Source organism: Marmota monax, unplaced genomic scaffold, assembly GCF_021218885.2.
Source record: "Marmota monax isolate L192 unplaced genomic scaffold, Marmota_monax_Labrador192_F-V1.1 WCK01_AAM20220418_F8-fsc00020, whole genome shotgun sequence".
NCBI lineage: Eukaryota > Metazoa > Chordata > Mammalia > Rodentia > Sciuridae > Marmota > Marmota monax.
This window is the reverse complement of record NW_026692912.1, coordinates 2,438,234-2,457,704: the sequence shown is the minus strand read 5'-3', so window position 1 is coordinate 2,457,704 and position 19,471 is coordinate 2,438,234. Positions and strand designations below refer to the sequence as shown.

Here is a 19,471-nt window from a genome sequence, read left to right as displayed (position 1 = left end):
TTTAACATACCTTGTCCTGGTTACCAATGAGGCTAATTAAATTTGCAATTTCCTATTCACATCTTTAGTTTTTCATTTTTAAAACTGGATCATCCTTTCCTTATTGATTTATAAGACGTCTTAATATAAATTCAATTTTACAGGAATGATTTCGAGCACATAAACAAACACAATCAGTATAACCATTTAATACAGATTAAAAAAACAAAATGCTGTTTGATTAAAAACACAAAAGCCAATTACATGATGCTTTAAAAAGATGAAAATACATAAAAATTACACCTTTCAATGGAAAATATGTAGGGAAAATGTGAATAAAGAGAAGATTGAATATTAATGCCATATTCAAATGACTGCTTTCATCACTTTTATCTATACAATTATGTTTCTGACAGAATCAATTTGAATATAATATAATTTGTAAGATAACATTTCTAAAACTAAAAGAATGTCACTATAAACAAGACAGTATATTAATTTCAATACTTAATTCATACCTGCATAAATTAATTTTTGGCCTGCCACTGGAAAGGCATCTTTCCCCTTTTCAGATTCAATCTTCTCTTTCAGTGCTTTCACCTATAGGAACAATAAAGATATTTTTTAAAAAGCCTAAACAAAAAGTGACAATCCACACTCTGAATAAATAATGCAAAATTAAAATTTTAATATTTTAATTACAAATACTTCCAAAAACTATGATCATGTCTTTCTAATATTATACCCCAAAACTTACCATTAACTTGTACTTATAGATATAAAAGACATAATCTTCCCATTACATACAGATTTTAAGAACTTCACTAGTTGACTTGACAAATTAAAACAAAGATCTGAAAATCAAAGATTTGGTTTTGCATAAAAAGTTTATGGGCTTATTTCCCACAAAGTAGGAAAGTAAAGTATTCTAAACTGGTCTCATCCATAATAATACTTCAGTATTAAAGGTTAAATATGAATGTTAAAAGGTAAATGACTCATTTTTAAGAGTGTTGTAATATTTCATTATAATCACCCCTGGGTTTTACAAAGACCAATTAAAACAACTGAGGAGTTCACAATACAGTATTTTTTTTTTTTTTTAATTTTACAGATGGTTCAAAGTTCAACTAAGGCTGAGAACTACTGTGATACTTAGAATGATTTTAAACAAGTACCTTGGCTTCTCTGACCATCAGTCTCTTCTGTGAAGGAGAACTACTTACAAATGACTTTTATGTCCTCTTTATTGAGGACTCAGAAAATCTGTCTAGGCTGACAAGTACCAATGTCTTACAGTAACTGACAAGAAAGGATGGTACAAGAGTAAAAACATCAAGGGAACTTGGCTTTTCCATGTGCCTTAATGGAACATTATTTTTTGATAATGGGTATTAAATCAAGGAGCACTTTGGTCACTCAGCTCTGTCCCCAATCCTTTGTAAAAGTTTTTTATTTTGAGACAGGGTCTCACTAAGTTGCTGAGGTTGGCCTCAAACTTGGTGATCCTCCTGCCTTAGCTTACTGAGTCGCTGGGATTATAGCGGTGTGACAGTGCACCAGGCTGGAACTACATTATTTTAAAAGCACAAGGATCAAGGGGGAGATTCCATTTCCTCCAATTTTCCAGACTAGTTTTGAAAATTGTCTAAGTAAACTGTTCTGAGTCTATGTTAAAGGGATAAAGACAGCTGCTTTGTTCAATTAAAAAAATAGACTGGACTTTTTATTTAGCTTCAAATACATTAACATGGAAAATCCACGTAATCCTTAAAATTCTGGAACCAATGAAAATACCATCCACTCCATGTCACAGTACAGTCATCCAACAGGAATGGATGGAGTATAAAAACATGATCATTATTAAACAAATTAGATCAAAGAAAGTACCTGAACTAGACTTTGGAATGGGTTCAATGAGCTGTCCAAAATTTTGGTGTCATTTCTTCATCTCAATAACAATGATATTTACTTCCAATCCATTTAAGTCATCTCACAGGACACAGGCTGAATTCTGTCATCCATAAAATTATTGTATCTTTGAAATTACAAGTTAACAATCATCTATTTCTGCTGGCTCTCAACAACTCTTCATTACACTTGCTCCAGAGCCTCGCAGATACTTTGGTCCCTAGTCTCTACCTTCATTCAATCTTCACTACCACTCTCTTGGACAACACTGCCATTCCTCCTATCACCTTCTTCCTAATATCAGACTCCTTTATCTTCCCAGTGCTTGTGTTAGGCAAAATTCTCTACATGAACCAACACAATGTAATCTCTAGCAGTATCCCAATCACTCTACAATGTCAAACTCTTCCACCTCATTTAGCTAATCTGAACCTTTTATATATCTGACTCTAAACACATTTACATCCAGTCTTGAAAATACGAGAAAAGGAAAGATACTCATTATCTGTTATCCTGACCAGCCCTCTCCTCCAAATCTGATGCCCAACACCCCCTCCCCTGCTCTGCAAAGTCTACTTTCTACTTTATTCAAAACAGACCGTATCAGAGAAGAACTCATCCTCAACTTCCTGCCAAAGGACTGACGCATCTTGTCACATCCACATCTATCTAATCTCGTCTCTTCCCATTAACAAAAGTGCTATCCCTTCTTTCCACTTGTTCTGACTCCCCCTCCAGTGAATAGTCTGCTAAACCGTTTCCCACTCTTCTCATCCCAGCTTTAGAATCAACTTCTCCCTGAAAGTTCATTTCCATTCACATTCCTTTCTCTTATGACACTGTGCCTCTGAAAATAAAATACAGCCAATATAATGTTAAACATAGTTGGTACGGATTTTACTTTCTCTCCAAAGAGAGGCAATCATAATAGCTATTTGAAAGTGCAAACACAAGCTAAACCTACCATTTAATTAGTTTCCTAATCTGAACACTACGAATGCATCTCGTTGGCACTACACTAGTTCAGGCTAACAACCACTGAAAGTACAGTCATTTGTGGCACAACATTTTTGCCAACAGTGAACCTCAGAAAATGGAGCTAAAACTAATTCATATCACAGTGACATCACAGCCTTCATAACACTGTAGTGCAACACATTACCCATGCACTTGTGGTAATGTTGGCATAAACAAACCAACTATGCTGCTTATGTATTACCTGTAGTACACATGCAGGTGATACTATTCTTATTTTCTAATGACGACACTAACACACATGAAGAGAAAAGGTTTAAGGACACAAGCTCTGGAGGCAGACTATTAAATGTGAATCCTCACTAGTTAGTCAGCACATCAAATACTGCTGTACTTGGAGCACTGATTCAGGCATTTTTAAAGCAGTCTGTCTGCCTTTGACTAAGTTTGTCAAGACAAAGTTATATGCCATTATACACAAAAAACTGAAAACATTTGTTAAACATCAACTGAGGTGAAATGGTATCATTGCACGAACATTCACAAATACTATGCAATATTAATGAATGAAATATCTTCAGTTATCTTTAAAGGGAAGTCAATGGATAAGCAAAAACAATTTTTTTTAAGTGTAGTGCTTATGTATTACCTGTAGAAATAATTTTTAAAGGACTGAAAGAGAACAAAGTACACAATGGTTGTTACTAACAGGTCAAGGTCTTATACTTTTTACTTCATTTACTACAACAAGCCTAGATAATTTAACCATTTTTAGAGAAAACATATCCCCCATCACGATATACATTATGCTGAAATTTTGAGAGATTATACAGGGAGGGGTAGTTCTACTACCACATAATCTAATTAATCAAAAATAACACCAATCAAATTTTGGTGATTACCTATCAGCAAAAGAGAAAAAGATTCCCAAAGCAAAATATGCTTACAAAAGGATTTCAGACATTTACACTATAGACAAAACTTTCCTTTTTGGTATCCATTTGAAAAACTGGCACAGGCACCAAGAAGAAGCTCCTAAATTTCTTCTCAAAAGTAGGTTTGGGATAATTTTAAAACACAGAATTGATTATATAAAGATGACTGCTGACTTCAATAGAAATGAGAAAATGTCCCTTCTGGATCCAAGGAATAATAATAATAATAAAATGTAAAACATGAAAGGACATTTTCTTTTCATTAAAACAATAACTGATATTATAGTATTATATGAGAAGAAGAGAGTAACAAAGATAATCCTCAAACTGGAGTTATCATCCAAAAAGCTATTTGAAATCCAGAATCTATTTTCCCAACAGAAACCATGTAAAATGGAATTCAGGACCTATACATGTCCACTTAATCACATCTAAAATATGTTACTGACCGCACAATTTCAACAAGATCAAAACAGACACAACAATTGAAAACTGAAAGAGCAGAACTCCAAGATACCCACAGATTTTAATGTTTCTAGAGAAATAAGCTGGTCTTGGTGATGCACACCTGAAATCTTAGCCACTAGGGAGACTGAAGCACAAAGATCACAAGTTCAAGGTCAGCCTCAAATACTCAGTGAGACACTCTTTCAAAATAATAAACTGGGGAGTGGGAGGTGAATTTGCAGTCCACTGCCCATGGCTTCCATCCCCAGTTCTAATAATAATGGTAATGATAATAAAATTTCTATACAAGCAAAGAATGAATCTAGTGCAAAAAAAAGGAAGAAAGGAAGAAGGAAAAAAAAAAATAAAAAAGCTACCTACCTAATTCAACCAGAAGTGTGAGGGGGAAAGAGGCTGAGGATTGTATCTACGACTTGTGCATCAATCATTTGTACCTGATCTACTTCCTCTGCTGGAATAGGTTTACATAATTTCTAAAGAGATTATAAAGTTCATTTGGCTGTAAAACTCACTTTTTTTTTAAAGTCCAGAATATATTTTCCCAGCAGAAACCATGTAAACTGGCATTTAGGTTCCTAAATAACCTACCCATGCCAACTTATCATATCACACAAAGAAATTTATCTGATCTTATAGGGAATAGATGGTATAGCGACCTTTGGCAGGATCCACTCTGCTACAGCAGACTTAAATTTAGCACATTTCTTTCAAAATGGAAATGGAAATTTTACATATCACTTATCCAAAAAAATTTCTCTATTTTCAAGTCAAAACAGCAGGACTTTGTTCACTGTTCTAAACTACTGATGTGTCAAGTTGAGAAAATGAAAATATCTCATTCACACAAACCTTTAAAAAAAAATGACAGTGAAAAGAGTGATCAAAATAAAGAAAAACTGATAAAAGCAGAATTTGCATAAAAAATATCACAATTTATTTCTAATTTCACAATTCACTATATAACTTTTTAGACTCCTTATTTCAACTGATTTTCACATCAACTTTAAGGAAAACAGGTCAATCATTATTATCCCATTTCACAAATGAGGAAAGAGATTTTTAAAGTATCGTGCTCAAGAACAAAATATAAATACGAAGTGGTGGCAACCCCTCTAGGAGCATTATGGTGCATTTGAAAGAGAGAAAGATGTGGAAAAAATTTAAACAATTTTGTGAGGGGCAAGAAAATAGAGCAGTAGCTAAAGAGATGTGGCGACAAGGGCTTTATTAAGATGGGAAAAGATGTTTATGCACTCTAGAAGTGGAAAAACAAAAGATGCAAAAGAGAAAAGAAGATATAATACAGATATTAAAGAAAAGTAGAGGGATTGGCCTTAGGTAAGTATCATCCACAATTAAGATACCAGCAGGTATATAGACTATGATAGGACCTTGTAGAGGTTCTATCCCAATTGTTTGGAATTCTTGATAAAATAAAAACTAGGACTATTAATAGTTGAAAATAAAAAATGTCCATATGGCAGTGAAGAACGAAAGGATTAATGAAATGTGGACTGTCGGGAGCACACTACAGGTCCAATTAATTTTTATGTTCATGAATTCAAGTGAGACAAGTCCATGTAGCTATACATTTTTCTTTGGCTGCACTGATGTAAACACAAAATGCAGCTGAATTACATTGGGGTTTCCCAAATCAGAACAATGGTGTAAGAGTGGACCATGTTGCCAAGCACTATAACTGTCCTAAGCATTATATACATATTATCCCAAACTCACAGAACCTTCAAAACCTTATTTATTATTAGAGCTACTGTCCTCATTTTACAGATGAGGAAATGGGCACTGATTGGGTAACTTGACCAAGGTCACAAATCAATTGGTTCAGGGAAGACTTAAACACAGGCAGCATGGTTACAGGCATGCTACGCCAACTCCTCCAAGGAATGAGTATATTCACTGCCTCTATCTTAGCTGGACAAAAATTGAAGTGTTAACATGAGGTGTAAGGGCCAATGAAAAGGTAATGGGATAAAATGGATTATAAATCTCATTAGATTTGGAATCAGAGGGAATGTAGTGTGAAACACTAAGTTTACTGGTAATGGAGGAAGAGATAATATTTACTAGGAATAGTGAGGGATAGTTACATGTCCTGAGACTGAATAGTTGAAGCAGAATAAAAGGAAGATCACTAGATAATGAGATTAAAGAACAGAAGGACAGAGATCTAGGCAAGACTATTTTTTGTAGAAAATGAAACCACCAAAACCATTTACTGTTGATTTTAATTTCCTTTAAAAAAAAATACACTACTATATACTTTTCACAATGTTGTATGGGTTTTTTCTTTTAAAACGATATCTACTATATGTTATCAAGCTTAGAATTACTGTGTTCAATCTTATATTTACTTTAAGTCACAAATAAAAGCAGGGACATCAAGAAAAAGAACTGGGCCCTGTGCAGCAGGCCTGTAATTCCAGCTGCTCGGGAGTTCAAAGCCAGCCTCAGCAACAAGGTGCTAAGCAACTCAGTGAGACCCTGTCTCTAAATAAAATAGGGCTGGCAATGTGGCTCAATGGTCAAGTGCCCCCAAGTTTAATCCCCAGTACGGGGTGGGGTGGTGGTGGAGGGCAGCGAGGCAGGGGATATAATGTCAAAGATAAGTAACACTCTAAGTCCAAGGCTACTATTTCCACTTCCTCACATACTGCTCCTTGCTCAATTCACTTCCATCTAGCTTCTGGCAATATCTCTACTAAAAGAAAGCAGGTCACAAATGACCTCCAAGTTGCCAAAATCAGAGCTCTCGTTTCTGTTCTCATCTGCTCAAGCATTAGATACATTTGACCCTTTTTCCTCCTACAAACTTTTTTTTAAATTCTTACTATCTCAAATGTTACTCCTTAACTGATCTCTGTTCATCTCCACATATCAGACCAGCTCAGGATTCAACCCTAACTAAATCCATCCTCCTAGCAACATTCTCACCAAAGTCCCACAATTATAAAAAGCACAAAAGTTAATTACATACAAAACTTAGGTATTAGAGATCAATTTTCTCAAGGAATAGGCACTGAGAACGACTGCTGGAGATCTCATCCAGTCCCATGGCTTCAAGTTTACCACATATGCTGGCTATTTTCATGTCTCTATCTCCAGACCAAACTTTTCTCTAATCCACCCTCATAACAAATATCTCCACACAAACATTTAATATTTAACAAGCACGTTCAATTTGAGTTCCTACCCTATCTTCCAATCCTGCTACTCTCTCAGCCTTCTACATTTCAGGAAAGAACACAAGTACTCACACAATCTGTATAACCAAAATTTAGGTGTAATCTTTGATTTCTCAATTTGTATCATTCCAATCCATCAAAAAATTCAACTCTCCCCTTCCAAAACATACCTCAATTCCATCCTCCACTCCCACCCAAATCCAAACTGCGATTGCTTAAAAATATTGTGCAAGCCTCCTAACAGGTCTCACTGTTTTCCTTCTTGCCCACCCTACATCCACTCTCCCTACAGCATCAAGGTAACTTTCTAAAATTATAAACGAAATTCCCCACTGCTGATGAAGGCTTCCCATTTTACCTCAAAAAACCCTAGCCTACAACACATCCTTTGGCCCTTTGCCTAACTCTAATCTCCCCTTTACCTCAGCAATACAGGTCTTTTTTGATTTCCAAAATACACTCTTAAACTCTTTAAAGGTCTGTGCCCTAGCAGTCCCCTACAGAAAACACTCCCCTCATCTCTGAATGCTCATTATTCAGATCTCAGACTAAATGTTATCTTACCCAGAAAGACCTGTGACTAGTCTATTTAAAAGTCAAGCACTACACCATCACCTCACACTATTCAGTTTTCTACACAGCACTTATCATTGCCTACTTCTTTATATTTGTTTTTCAGTATCTTATCCCTCTAGAATATACATACACATCATGAGAGTCCAGCCTGGCATCTAGTAAGTACTTAATAAATATTTGTTAAATAAATGAATCAACATGCAAACACACTACACTGAGGGAGCACTGATTTGACATTTCACCAAAAGAATGTATTTAATTCATTAAAAAGATTTCATTATATGCCTACAATGTGCCAGGCTCTGAAAAAACAGCTCTGGTAGAAACCACACAAGACTCCAGTTTCTTCACATATCTGTTCTACCAATGTGCCAAGAACCGTTCATTTCACCTCTACAATATGGTACTTTATGTACTACTACTCAATGTTTAAGGCACTGTATCTAGCATGACTATATTGAAAATACAATAAATCACAACAGAAACAATCTGTTGGTAAATAATGGCTAACAAATACTACACACAGAACTAATACTAAAATACTTTATAACAATCACCATCATCACAAAAATAAACCACAAATGAGGTAACTGTAGATTCCTGTACAACACACTAAATATGCTGTTTATAGAAGTAAAAACTTCATAATTCTCTTATCAAAATCATCCAATGTACAGTTTTAATGTCACTTATATAGTAATGTAACTTCATTTCAGGTCCTGCATTTAAAGTTTACTGGCTTCCCACTCCCATTATTTAAAGCACATAACCAGTGTCAGGGGTTAGCACATATAGGATAATTCTATATACCACATACTCCTGTTGCAATGATTTCAAAATTTTTATTCTTGAATCTGCCTGTTCTTCATTAATGGCTGTAAGCAGCACCAACAAAAAACTAAGTGACTTTGGATCTGAGCTTAAAAACTATATGCATTCCATTTTCTCCTAAATGTCCATCACATCAAACTGTTGAATTTTTATCTTTTAAGAATAGCAGTATATCAGCCATCTCACAATGCTTTAGTACGTAGGTTATTTAAATATCTTCTATATTTTATAGTAAGTCAATCTATTAAAAATAGAATATCACATAATGAAAAAAAAGTCTCCCCATCTCACTTGTAACACATTTCACTCTGTTTCTTATTGCTTGTATGTTCTTAAAGAGGAGATGTACTACTACAGTAAAAATAAAAAGAGCTTTGCAAAGGTTACCAATAAAGGCAGTGCATCATAATGGTCATGCACTGGTACAAAATAATAAGGGAAAGACTTAAAACTTTCAAAAATAGAGCGAATAAAAACACCTTAAAAACAAATTATCTTGCCTTTTCCATTTTCTACTACCCTTTTTAGCCAGAGCAGTTTGGTCAATAAAGCTCCCATTAGACCCAAATCATGACCTTCCTATAAGTCCCTGTAACTCCTCCAGTCCAGCCAGCATAGCTCACTAAACATTTACTTATTCAACAAATGAATCTTTAATACCCACCATCTCTCAATCTTCTCTTCCTCCTCATGCTCATCTAGAACCCAGGAAGTTTCTATACTAGCAACCTTAAGTTATTTAATTTCCCTGGTTCGTTCCAGGTAAAAATTGAACCAAATTTTAAGCTACCAAAATACAGATCTGAGAAGCCAAAATCTATTAATTGTAGGTATACCTACAGATCTCACTAAGAATTCTATCGTTTCTTAAATTTTAGATCTATTTCTAAAACCTCTGGTTACATAGTTTCACAAACTAGAAACATGACACTGAAAATGATTTTCAGTGTTTCCTTTTTATAGGAATTCCAAAGCACTGTATCAAAAATAAACATTAATTACAACGCCCTATGAAGTAAAAATAAGAGCAGGGGGTATGGCACACTGGCAGAGTACTTGCCCAGTATGTCTGAGGTCCCTGAATTGATTCCCACTACAAACCAAAAAAAGATGGAATTAGAACAGTTGTTTTGAAAAACTTTTTTTGAACTATTAGCTTTTACATTTAAATTAATAGCAACAATTTATATAAATAATAACAAAAAGTTGAGGAAGCCACTGAAACAATGAGCTTACTGAAAATATAGTTAGATAATATACTAATACATTCCCTGTAAATTACTGGAAGATAAATGTAGTTGAGAATTATACAAATGTTACAGACTCTGATTTCAGTGGAGTATGGAGTCACTGCAGAACTTCAATACACCACACATTTAAAAACAAAATCAAATCTTAGGTTTTGGTAATTCTGACATTAATTCTGAATATGATGCTGATAGTTATAGTGGCAAAAGGGCACCAACATTTATCACCACAAAGAATCAAAGGCAAAGAGGTATTTTATTTTATGTAGTTTTGTTTATAAAAATTATTCAATAGTCAATTGTATTTTAACTTTCATCCTCCAATTTACTAATACACAAGTAGTAAGGGAATATTCAAAAATAATTCTGTTCTATTCGCAGTATCAGTCCATTCGATGTTGACAATTACTTCTGAGGACACTGAAGTCTCTCATATATAAATCTTCAGAAACTTTAAGAATTTACTATACACGCTACATATGTTTCACAACAATGAAATATCTTGATATCAAGTCATTTTGTTCCACAACTGTAAAAAGGTTAGGAACTCTCCGTTTAAGAAAGTAAAGACATAGAAAACTTTATAAGAAATGTAACACTGCACCTTCACTCAAAGATGTTGATGAAATAATCGATTGATTTCATTTACTGAGAACAAAATACCACTTAATCCATACATCTCTACAGGTATTCCTGTTTAGACTAAGTAATTTTCTCTAGCAAATGAGTTACAGGGCCACAAAAGGAACGGAGTTCTATTTAACACCAAGGCCTCATCTCAAAAAAAAAAAATTATATGGAGGGGGGAAGCTGTAAATTGCTAGTTTAAATCTCGTACTGTAACCATCTTGATGGTGTACAGCAGCCCAATCCCAGAACATACAAGCGAATTTACATTCATGACATTAAGATTCTTGGTAAAAAGTTTAATTAACTTTAACCGTGTCACTTCTTGCAGTTAGAAATACAGAAGAGAGCATCAGAATTTATCACGTGAACTTCTTTAGTATTTAAAACTTCAACAGCTGAAGCCATTTGCAGTTTTTATATTTTTCTCCTCTTGAAAGCTACTATTCGGGGATCGGTCATAGAGGTTGCAGGGTTCCTTCCAGAACTTCTGAGACAGAACCCGTTAAATCTGAAGCCGAGTCTTGAGCCTGGATTCGAAGGGCTCTCAGGCAAAAAAAAAAAAAAAAATCTTCACTAACAGGCCTCAGAGCACAATTTATGTGGGTGTGGATTTGAGTGGCCGCACAGCGGTGGTAAAATAACCTGCGATAACACAAATCAAAGGTCTAACAATTCTAAGGAGAAGGGGCAAAGAATTCCTCTTCCCCACCTCTCACCACTCACCTCTAGCAGGCTGCAGACAGAACCTGATACTTTTTCAAGGCTCATCATCTCAGGTTACCAACGCCTAGACCTTAGTGCCTAACCAGGTCCCCGCAGGGGTGGTGACGACGCCTACATCGCCCTCCCCCACCTGTGCACCACACCAGCAGGCCAAGCTCCTCAGCCCAGGCGGCCCCGTCCTCCCCTCCCCTCCCCCCTCCCGCCTCACACCACGCGCTCGAGCCGAGGCCTCCCGTGCCCGCGGGCGTGTGCTCCACGCCATCTGCCTCCAGGCGTCCGGCCCCCGTCTCCCCTTTCTCGGGCCACAAAGCCCGCGGAGCATCGGGAGGGTCGGCCTGCCGCACCCCGCCGGGGCCCAGCTGCGCTCTCCCGAGGTCCCGGCTGCGGGCCCGCGCGCCGCCCCCCGCCCAGGCCTGGCGGGCGCCTGGAGCTCCCGCACGCGGCCGCCCCCACTGGGCCCGCGGCCCCGCCGCACGTACCGTCTCCTCCGGGTCGATGTCGATCTTGAAGGTCTGCTGCTGGAGGGTCTTCAGGGTGACCTGCATGGTGCCGCCGCAGCTCCGCTGCCGGGCCTACGCCGGGTGGGGGCCTCTGGGCGGGGTCTGTGGCCTGGCCGCCCCGGGGTCGCCCGCGCTCCTCGCGCTCTCAGGAGGAAGGCGGTGGGGGTGGGGGCTTGTCACATTCGCCCTGCGGAGCGGCCTCTCCCCCAGCCCGTGCCTGGGGCCGCGCCGCTGCTCCCGCGACTGCGGCCTTCCCTGCGAGCTCGGGCCGCGTGCTTCTTCACGCGCCGGCCGCTGAGTCCACAGGAGGAGCGAGGGGACCCACGAGAGCAGCTGAGAACCCGCTACCTCACCACAGGATGGTGGCCGCCATCATCGTGACTCGCCGAGACGTGCCCCCTCCCCCACCAGAAAAACCTGGGGGATGGGGCCGGGCTGTCCAAGTGCGCAGGCGTAGGGTGCGGCGAGCTTGTGCGCAGGCGCAACCAGAAACTCCGCCCCGGAACTGGGGGTGGGGCCGCTGGTGGCTCTGGAATGTTGGAGGCCGGGATCGGGTGTGCGCAGGCGTACACCGCGGGCGTCGGTGGCCCTCGGGGTTTCCTTGTCGCGTCTGCTGCCGGGCGCGCAGGCTACCCGCCTCCGGTCGCCGCCCCGCCTACGTTCAGACTCCGCCCCGCTGCACGAATTGCGCAATCCGTCGCCGGGGAAGCGCTACGTGGAGGCACAGCTGAGAGTGGATGCTGAGCCTGAAGCCAAGGACCCAGAGGGCGGTAGTCGGGGCGGAGTATAAATGAAAGGATCGCGGTAACCACAGTGGTGGGTCAGCACTGTGAGGCGCTGGCAGCTGTGTGTGTGTGTGTGTGTGTGGTGTCGACTCAGTTTTAAATCCCAGAGTAGACTTCCAACTCCAGACTGCCTGGCTGCAGATTTGGTATTCACTCTCTAACCTTGGTACCTTGAACTTAAACAGAAGGATGGATTTAAAACGGAGGTCAAGTTATGTTATTCATTTGGACAGAGCAGGTTTCTTGTGCCCCATCTCATCCAGAGGAAAAGTCAAAAAGTTCTTAAAATTGAGTGCATCACCGCATCCCTTGCTCTACCCCTACATGGAATTGTTGGTGGACAGTAGGCAAATATGCCCCCAAGTGCCTTATTTGCACTTGCCATTCTGTCTCCTCACCTGCTAAAGCTTTGCTCAAATTTCATTGCCTCAGTGAAGTCTACTGAGGTTACGTTACTAAAAATCATAACTTCTCTAGCTCCATTATCCTGTCCATTTATTCTATAGCATTTATCATCTTCTGATTACCATATAATGTATTTATTAAATTTATCATTCCTTCCCCTTTGAAACCCAAGCTGAAACTGCACAAAAGCAAGTTTTGTTTAGTTTGCTGATAGTCCCATCCAGAAACATTGCAGACACACAGTAAATATTTAGTGGAATGGAGGAATGTGCTCCCATTTCATTAGCAGTAATTTGGAGATAATCAGCTCATTGATTGTTGGGGCTGGGGTGTGTGGAATAATGCATGTAAAATCTTAGTACAAGGAACATGACAGTCCTTAAGTGCTTAACTGTTAGTACTATGCCCATTTACTGAAGAGATGACTAAAATACTGAGATGTTGAGTAATATGTTTAGAGTTACCAAACTGGTGAGTGGCAGATCCAGATGGTGAACTCAGGCAGATGACTTTAGAACTGGTGTTCCTGGGTACCTGCCTGACTGCCTCTTTAATAGTCCCTCCCTCCATGACATTTGACTTAAATTACTCAAGTATCAAACACAGTTACAGTCAGACCACCATTAGCTGTATGACCAATAGCAAATCACCACTCTGAGCCAGCAGCTTCATAGATATAATGTCACTGTAGTTTTTCATGAATTACATAAGTTACTACATAAGATATAAGTCTTTCATGAAACTTTCCTGAGCAATCTTCCTCTCCTCCTACATGGTATTTCTCCTCTCACAGCACCTATTTACCTATACTGTGATTCAATATCTAATTATCTATCCTCTGTCTTCCTCTGTGTCTTAGTCACCAGGTGATCTCATCTTGGTCCTTGTTTTGAAGTACCTCCAGCCTGGACTAAATCTGGACTCTTAGCTATAGAGTCAGTCTACCACTTAAGCAATATTTTCAGAAAAAATAGCATGGCTGAACAGAACAGTTGACTTTCTTATGGACCTTTCTTGCCCCGGCAAACTGTTCACATCACCCCTGCCCCCACCATTCTCAGTTTTCCGTATATTGGTTCAGGGTATCACCATTTACCTGGGTATTCAGACCAAAACCTAGTCCTCATTCCTAAGTCCCTTTCTTCCCTATCTTTCCCTCTCCTACTTCCATCCAATCCATTAGGGAGTCCTGTCAATTTTATTCTCCAATCTATATCCCAACTCAGTCTTTTTTCACCATTTCTACTTCTATAATTATAGGTGATTCCATCATCCTTCACCTGCCCCCAACTGGTCTCTCCACTTTTGCTCTTCTTCTCCTAGCTGCCTCCCCAACAGCCAACATGGTCTTTTTAAATGATAAATCATATTATATCTGTTAGTCAGATTTCTGTCACTGTGACAAAATACCCAAGATAATCAACTTACAAGGAGAAAAGATTTATCTTACCTCACAATTTCAGTTCATAGTCCCTTGGACACATTGCTTTGGACCTGTGGAGCACAGTACATCATCACAAGAGAGTGTAGAGGTGCAATTGCTCACCCACTGACAGCCAGGAAGCAAAGAAAGGGACAGAAATGGGTGGAGCCCCCATATCCCCTTCAAGGGTAAGCCCCCAATGACCTTTTTTCATTTAGGCTCCACCTCCTAAAGGTAGTGCTAATGGCTGATAACTAAGCCTTTAACATATTGGCCTTTAAGCATATGGACATTTACTATCCAAATGTCCTTTAAAATTACCATGACAACACCTAATTACATGTTAAAGTTCAAACTCTTTTCTTGGCCTTGGAGAGCCCATACGATTGGACTACTGTCAAATTCTCCAGATTCACCTCTTTCCTTCTCTCTCCCTCTCATGCAGTCATCCTTCTGTACTACTTTCTTTCATTTACCTTTTTTTTTTTCTTTTATTCCTCAGACAGGCTAAATTGCATTCTGTTTTTGTACTGCTGAGGTTTTACCATGCCAGAGCATGCTAAAACACTTTACCACTGAGCTATATTCCTAGGGCTTGGCTGAGGTGGTTCTGTCCTCAGGGGCTTTGCATTTGAGGTTCCTTCAGCTTAAACTCTTTCTTTCTAAATAGTTGAATGACTCTTTTTCATTGTCAGATGGTTCTTTATGATTTGAATGTCTCCTTTCAAACTCAGGTTGAATTTCCCCCCCCCCCCCCCACAGCACAGGGGATTGAACTCAGGAGTGTTCTACTACTGAGCTACATCCCCAGCCCTTGTTTTTTTTTTTCCTTTTTTTTTTTTTTTTTGGTACCGGGGATTGAACTCAGGGGCACTCAGCCACTGAGCCACATCCCACAGCCCTATTTTCTATTTTATGAGACAGAGAATTTGCAATCCTCCTGCCTCAGCCTCTTGAACTTCTGTGATTACAGGTGGGTGCCACTGTGCCTGGCTTCCCAGCCCTTTTTTAAATTTAATTTTGAGGTATGGTCTTGCTAAGTTGCTGAGGTTGGCATCAAGCTTGCCATCCTCTTGCTTCAACCTCCTACACCCATAGTCATGTGAAATTTTACTGTCATGTTCACAGTATTAAGAGATGAAAACTTTAAGAGGTGATTAGGTTCTTCCCTGATGAATGGAGTAAGTTATTAGCACAGGAGTGAGTTAATTATCTCAGGAATGGCTGTCTGATAAAAGTGAGCTTGGTTCCCTTTGTCTGGTGTGTGTTCACTTGCCTTTCCACCATGTTATGATGCAGCATAAAGTGCCTCCCTCACCAGATGCTAGTGCCTGTACTTGGACTTCCCAGACTGCAGAACCATGAGCCAAATAAACTTCTATCATTTATAAATTACCCAATATGTAATATTCTTTTAAAGCAGCAGAAAATGGACTGCTACAGGCTCCAAGTCAAATTTTACTTTCTCAGAGAGGACCTCTCCAACAGATACAAGTAAAAAACACATACAAGTAAGTGTCCCTCATCTAATAAGTTTAGGATGAAAAATGTTTCAAATTTCAACTGTTTCAGATTTTAGAATATTTGTATATATTTTACTGGTTGAGGATCCCTTATCCAAAAATCTGAAATTCAAACTCTCCAAAATCCAAAGCTTTTGGAGCATTGATAGGGTGCTCAACCTACATTAAACCTTTTGTCTTGGCAAGGCACTTGCTTCTTGGGGAGGTGAACTCACTGTCATTCTTGGCTGTTGTTCTAGCACCTACAACAGTGCCTGGAGCACAATAGGTTCTCAGTAGCATATGTCAGCTGACTCCCAGATCAGTTAAAGGCTCCATATGGCCAGGTGTTGTGTCAGTCTTATTCATCATGTTATCTTCAGAGTCTGGAACAATGTAGATGCTTCAATATCTATTGGTTGAAAAATGGCTAAGAAAATGTGAAAATATTTTAAAAACTAGTATATACTGTACAAAGTTATAATAGCAAATTCATCCTCTCCAAATACTACTGTCTATCTACAAAAGAAAAGGGAAGGGAGATTCCATATATTAATGTATGTTAAAAAAAAATTATTCTTCTCATGGTAAAAAAAAAAAATCAAAGAAAAACAGCAACATAGAAAAAGATTGATTGAAAAATCTTACTTCCCTCTCCTTAGAAGTAAGCATTATTTTGAGTGTTTTTAGAAACTTACTAGATATATACAAGAATATATTCTGCCATTAGCTGTGGCAACAGATTTTAAGTGTCAGTTAGTTAAAAGGTTCACCCATAATATTTTCTAAAGCACAGTGTTAAGATAAAATTGCTGTGTTTTTTTTTTAACTATTTCTAGAAAAACTGCATGCCAGACATAGTCATTTTGACCCAGTAAAACCAGTTGGATAGGCTATATGGGCCCTCCTGGAATGCCTCAGCCCATAGTTCCATAGTTCACATGCTAGATAAGGCCTTACCCCCTGTGCCACAGTACAAAGGCTTGTCAACAAAATCTCCAGTCTCCCTTCTGTCAGGTCGGTGGCAGCGACTTAGAACAAAGCAGGGGGGGGGGGGATCAGGCACCAATAGAAACGGCCTTTTAATCAGTAGGATCTCCTGACTAACGCCTGTCAATCATCAGGACACCCTGGCCAATCTGAAGTTCAGCCAAGCTTCCCCTGACCAACTCAAGTGGGACAAGGGACTCCAAAAACATTTTTCCTGTCCCAAGCCCTTCCCTTCCTGCTGTAAGCCCCATAAAAGTCCAGTCCGGTCGAGCTCCCATGCGGTTTCTCCTCAGACCCTTCTCCTGTCTACTCTGTCAGTCTGATGAGTTCTGCCCAGGAGTGATATCTCAAATAATGCCTCTTTAGGTAGCCTTTTTATATCTGCCTCCTTTGGTTGCTGCCCGCCTCGCCTGATCTTACACCTTCTACAGTAGATAAAACGATGGAAGGAGTCATTGATTCCTAAGAATTTTGCTTGTTTGTTTTAGAAATCAATCAAATGGTTTCAGGGGAGAGGATGAGCAAGAGGATAGGTCGCAGCTACTGATCTAGAAAATGCTGGGTGTATTAGTCCATTTTGTATTACCATAGTGAAGTGTCTGAGGCTGAGTGACTTCATAAGGAAAAGAGATATTTTGGTTCATAACTATGGAGGTGCACAAAGGAAAGAAGTATATCTTGGCTCAAAGCTCATTCATGGCCTTGCTGGTAGAGTTCAAGGTATCACATGGCAAGAAACAGAGATGCATATGCTTCTGTGTATTTCTGGACTCTCTCTTCCTCTTCTCATAAAGCCACCAGTATTCAATCATGGGGGCTCCACCTGATGGCCTTATCTAATCTTGATCACTTCCCAAAGGCCCGAGCCCTAAATACAATGGTCAGATTAGGTTTCTATCCTCTTAAAAATATCTCACAGTGGAGCTTACATTTCAACCCACAAACCCTAGGGGAACATATTCACACATTCAAATTATATGTAGACCATAGCTCTAGGGTGAGAATACTGCACTTCAAACAATTCATTAAACAAATAGTGTTTGAGACTGTCCATACCAGGAAGCATTCTGGGGGCCGGGAAACAGTAGTATCCATCAAACTTCACTGCCCTCATGAAATTTGTATTCTAGTAGGATAATAATTAAATAAACATAAAGAACTAAAAATCAAAAGGTATGCACATTACACCACATCATGATAAGTGCTATTTTTCTTAGAAAGCATGAGAAAAGAATCAACAGTGCTTGGGAAAAGGAATGTTGCTACAGAGAATATTTTAAATATGTTTCATTCCCACCCCACCCCCCCCTATCATTTTTTCTTCCCCTTTGTCACCTAGTACTTAGCTCTGACAGCTCTAACCTCTCTGGAATACTGCAGTGTGCTTCCTGGGCCTTGTGGGGAGGGAGGAAAATGAAGTTAGGGAATTCATTCCTTCTTGTGATTGGCAATGCACTTGATGCAAGGTTATCTACAGGGTGACTCCTCTTCAGGTAACACTATTCCAGATTCTGGTAATTGAGCCCTACCTTGTCCCTTCAGGCCTAGAGGGACTTATTTCTCACTCCAGAGTCCTGCAGTCTCCTTATTGTTTTCCCTATACTCTATCTGTAAAGAGTCCCTCTATTGAACCTTTCTGGAATACACCTCTATGAGTTTTCCGGGGCTGTGTAACAAAGTACCACAGACTGAATGACTTAAGACAAGTGAAATTGTATTATTTATCAATTCTGGAGGCTGGAAGTACAAAATCAGGATATTGACAAGGCTCTGCTCCTTCTGAATTGTCAGGGAGAGTTCTTCTGTCTCCTCCTGGATCCTGGTAGTTTTATGGTAGTCCTCCATGTTCCTTGATCTGAAGCTATGGCACTTCAATCTCCACCTCCATCATTATATGGCACTCTCCCTTTCTGTGTCTGTGTTCCTGTGTCTCCTCTTATAAGATGTAGGGACTCAGCCTAGCATGACTACAGCCATATGGTCTTGATTGCCATTTCCCACCAAGTAAGCCTAGTGTGCATTCTGAACCGTGAGGATAAAAACTGTCATTAAGATAGTCAGTTGAGGGGCTGGAGTTGTGGCTCAGTGGTAGAGCACTTGCCTGGCACGCATGAGGCACTGGGTTTGATCCTCAGTACCATATAAAAATGAAATAAAGATATTGTGTATACCTACAACTAAAAAATAAATATTTTTTAAAGAAGATAGTCAGTTGAGCATTTTATGTCATGCTTCTGGATTATTTCTTTACTGATGTGTAATATGTTAATAGTTTTGAGAAAGCTCAGGTACATTACGCTTGGCTGAGTCCCACCTGATATAAAAACCTTCCTATGCCTTAGGTGCAGGAAGCCTCCTGTTTTGCAGCCACTGAGGAAACACTTCTTT

General features: G+C 39.3%; 1 protein-coding gene across 2 annotated transcripts in view; it reads right to left on the bottom strand.

Annotated features, from left to right (window-relative positions):
• Rad23b (RAD23 homolog B, nucleotide excision repair protein) overlaps positions 1-12,095 on the bottom strand; it is a 38,691-nt gene extending 26,596 nt beyond the window's left edge. Inside the window, exons 1-2 of one of the 2 annotated variants that reach the window (XM_046451807.2) lie at positions 11,958-12,095; positions 498-579 (exon numbers count right to left, since the gene is read on the bottom strand). In XM_046451807.2, coding sequence (XP_046307763.1) covers positions 498-579; positions 11,958-12,023 — 148 coding nt within the window. In that variant the 5' untranslated portion in view covers positions 12,024-12,095. Of the gene's footprint in view, positions 1-497; positions 580-11,478; positions 11,542-11,957 lie in introns of those variants that run through there. The other variant, XM_046451808.1, reaches the window with a different exon arrangement.
• Positions 12,096-19,471: the final 7,376 nt, after the last annotated feature.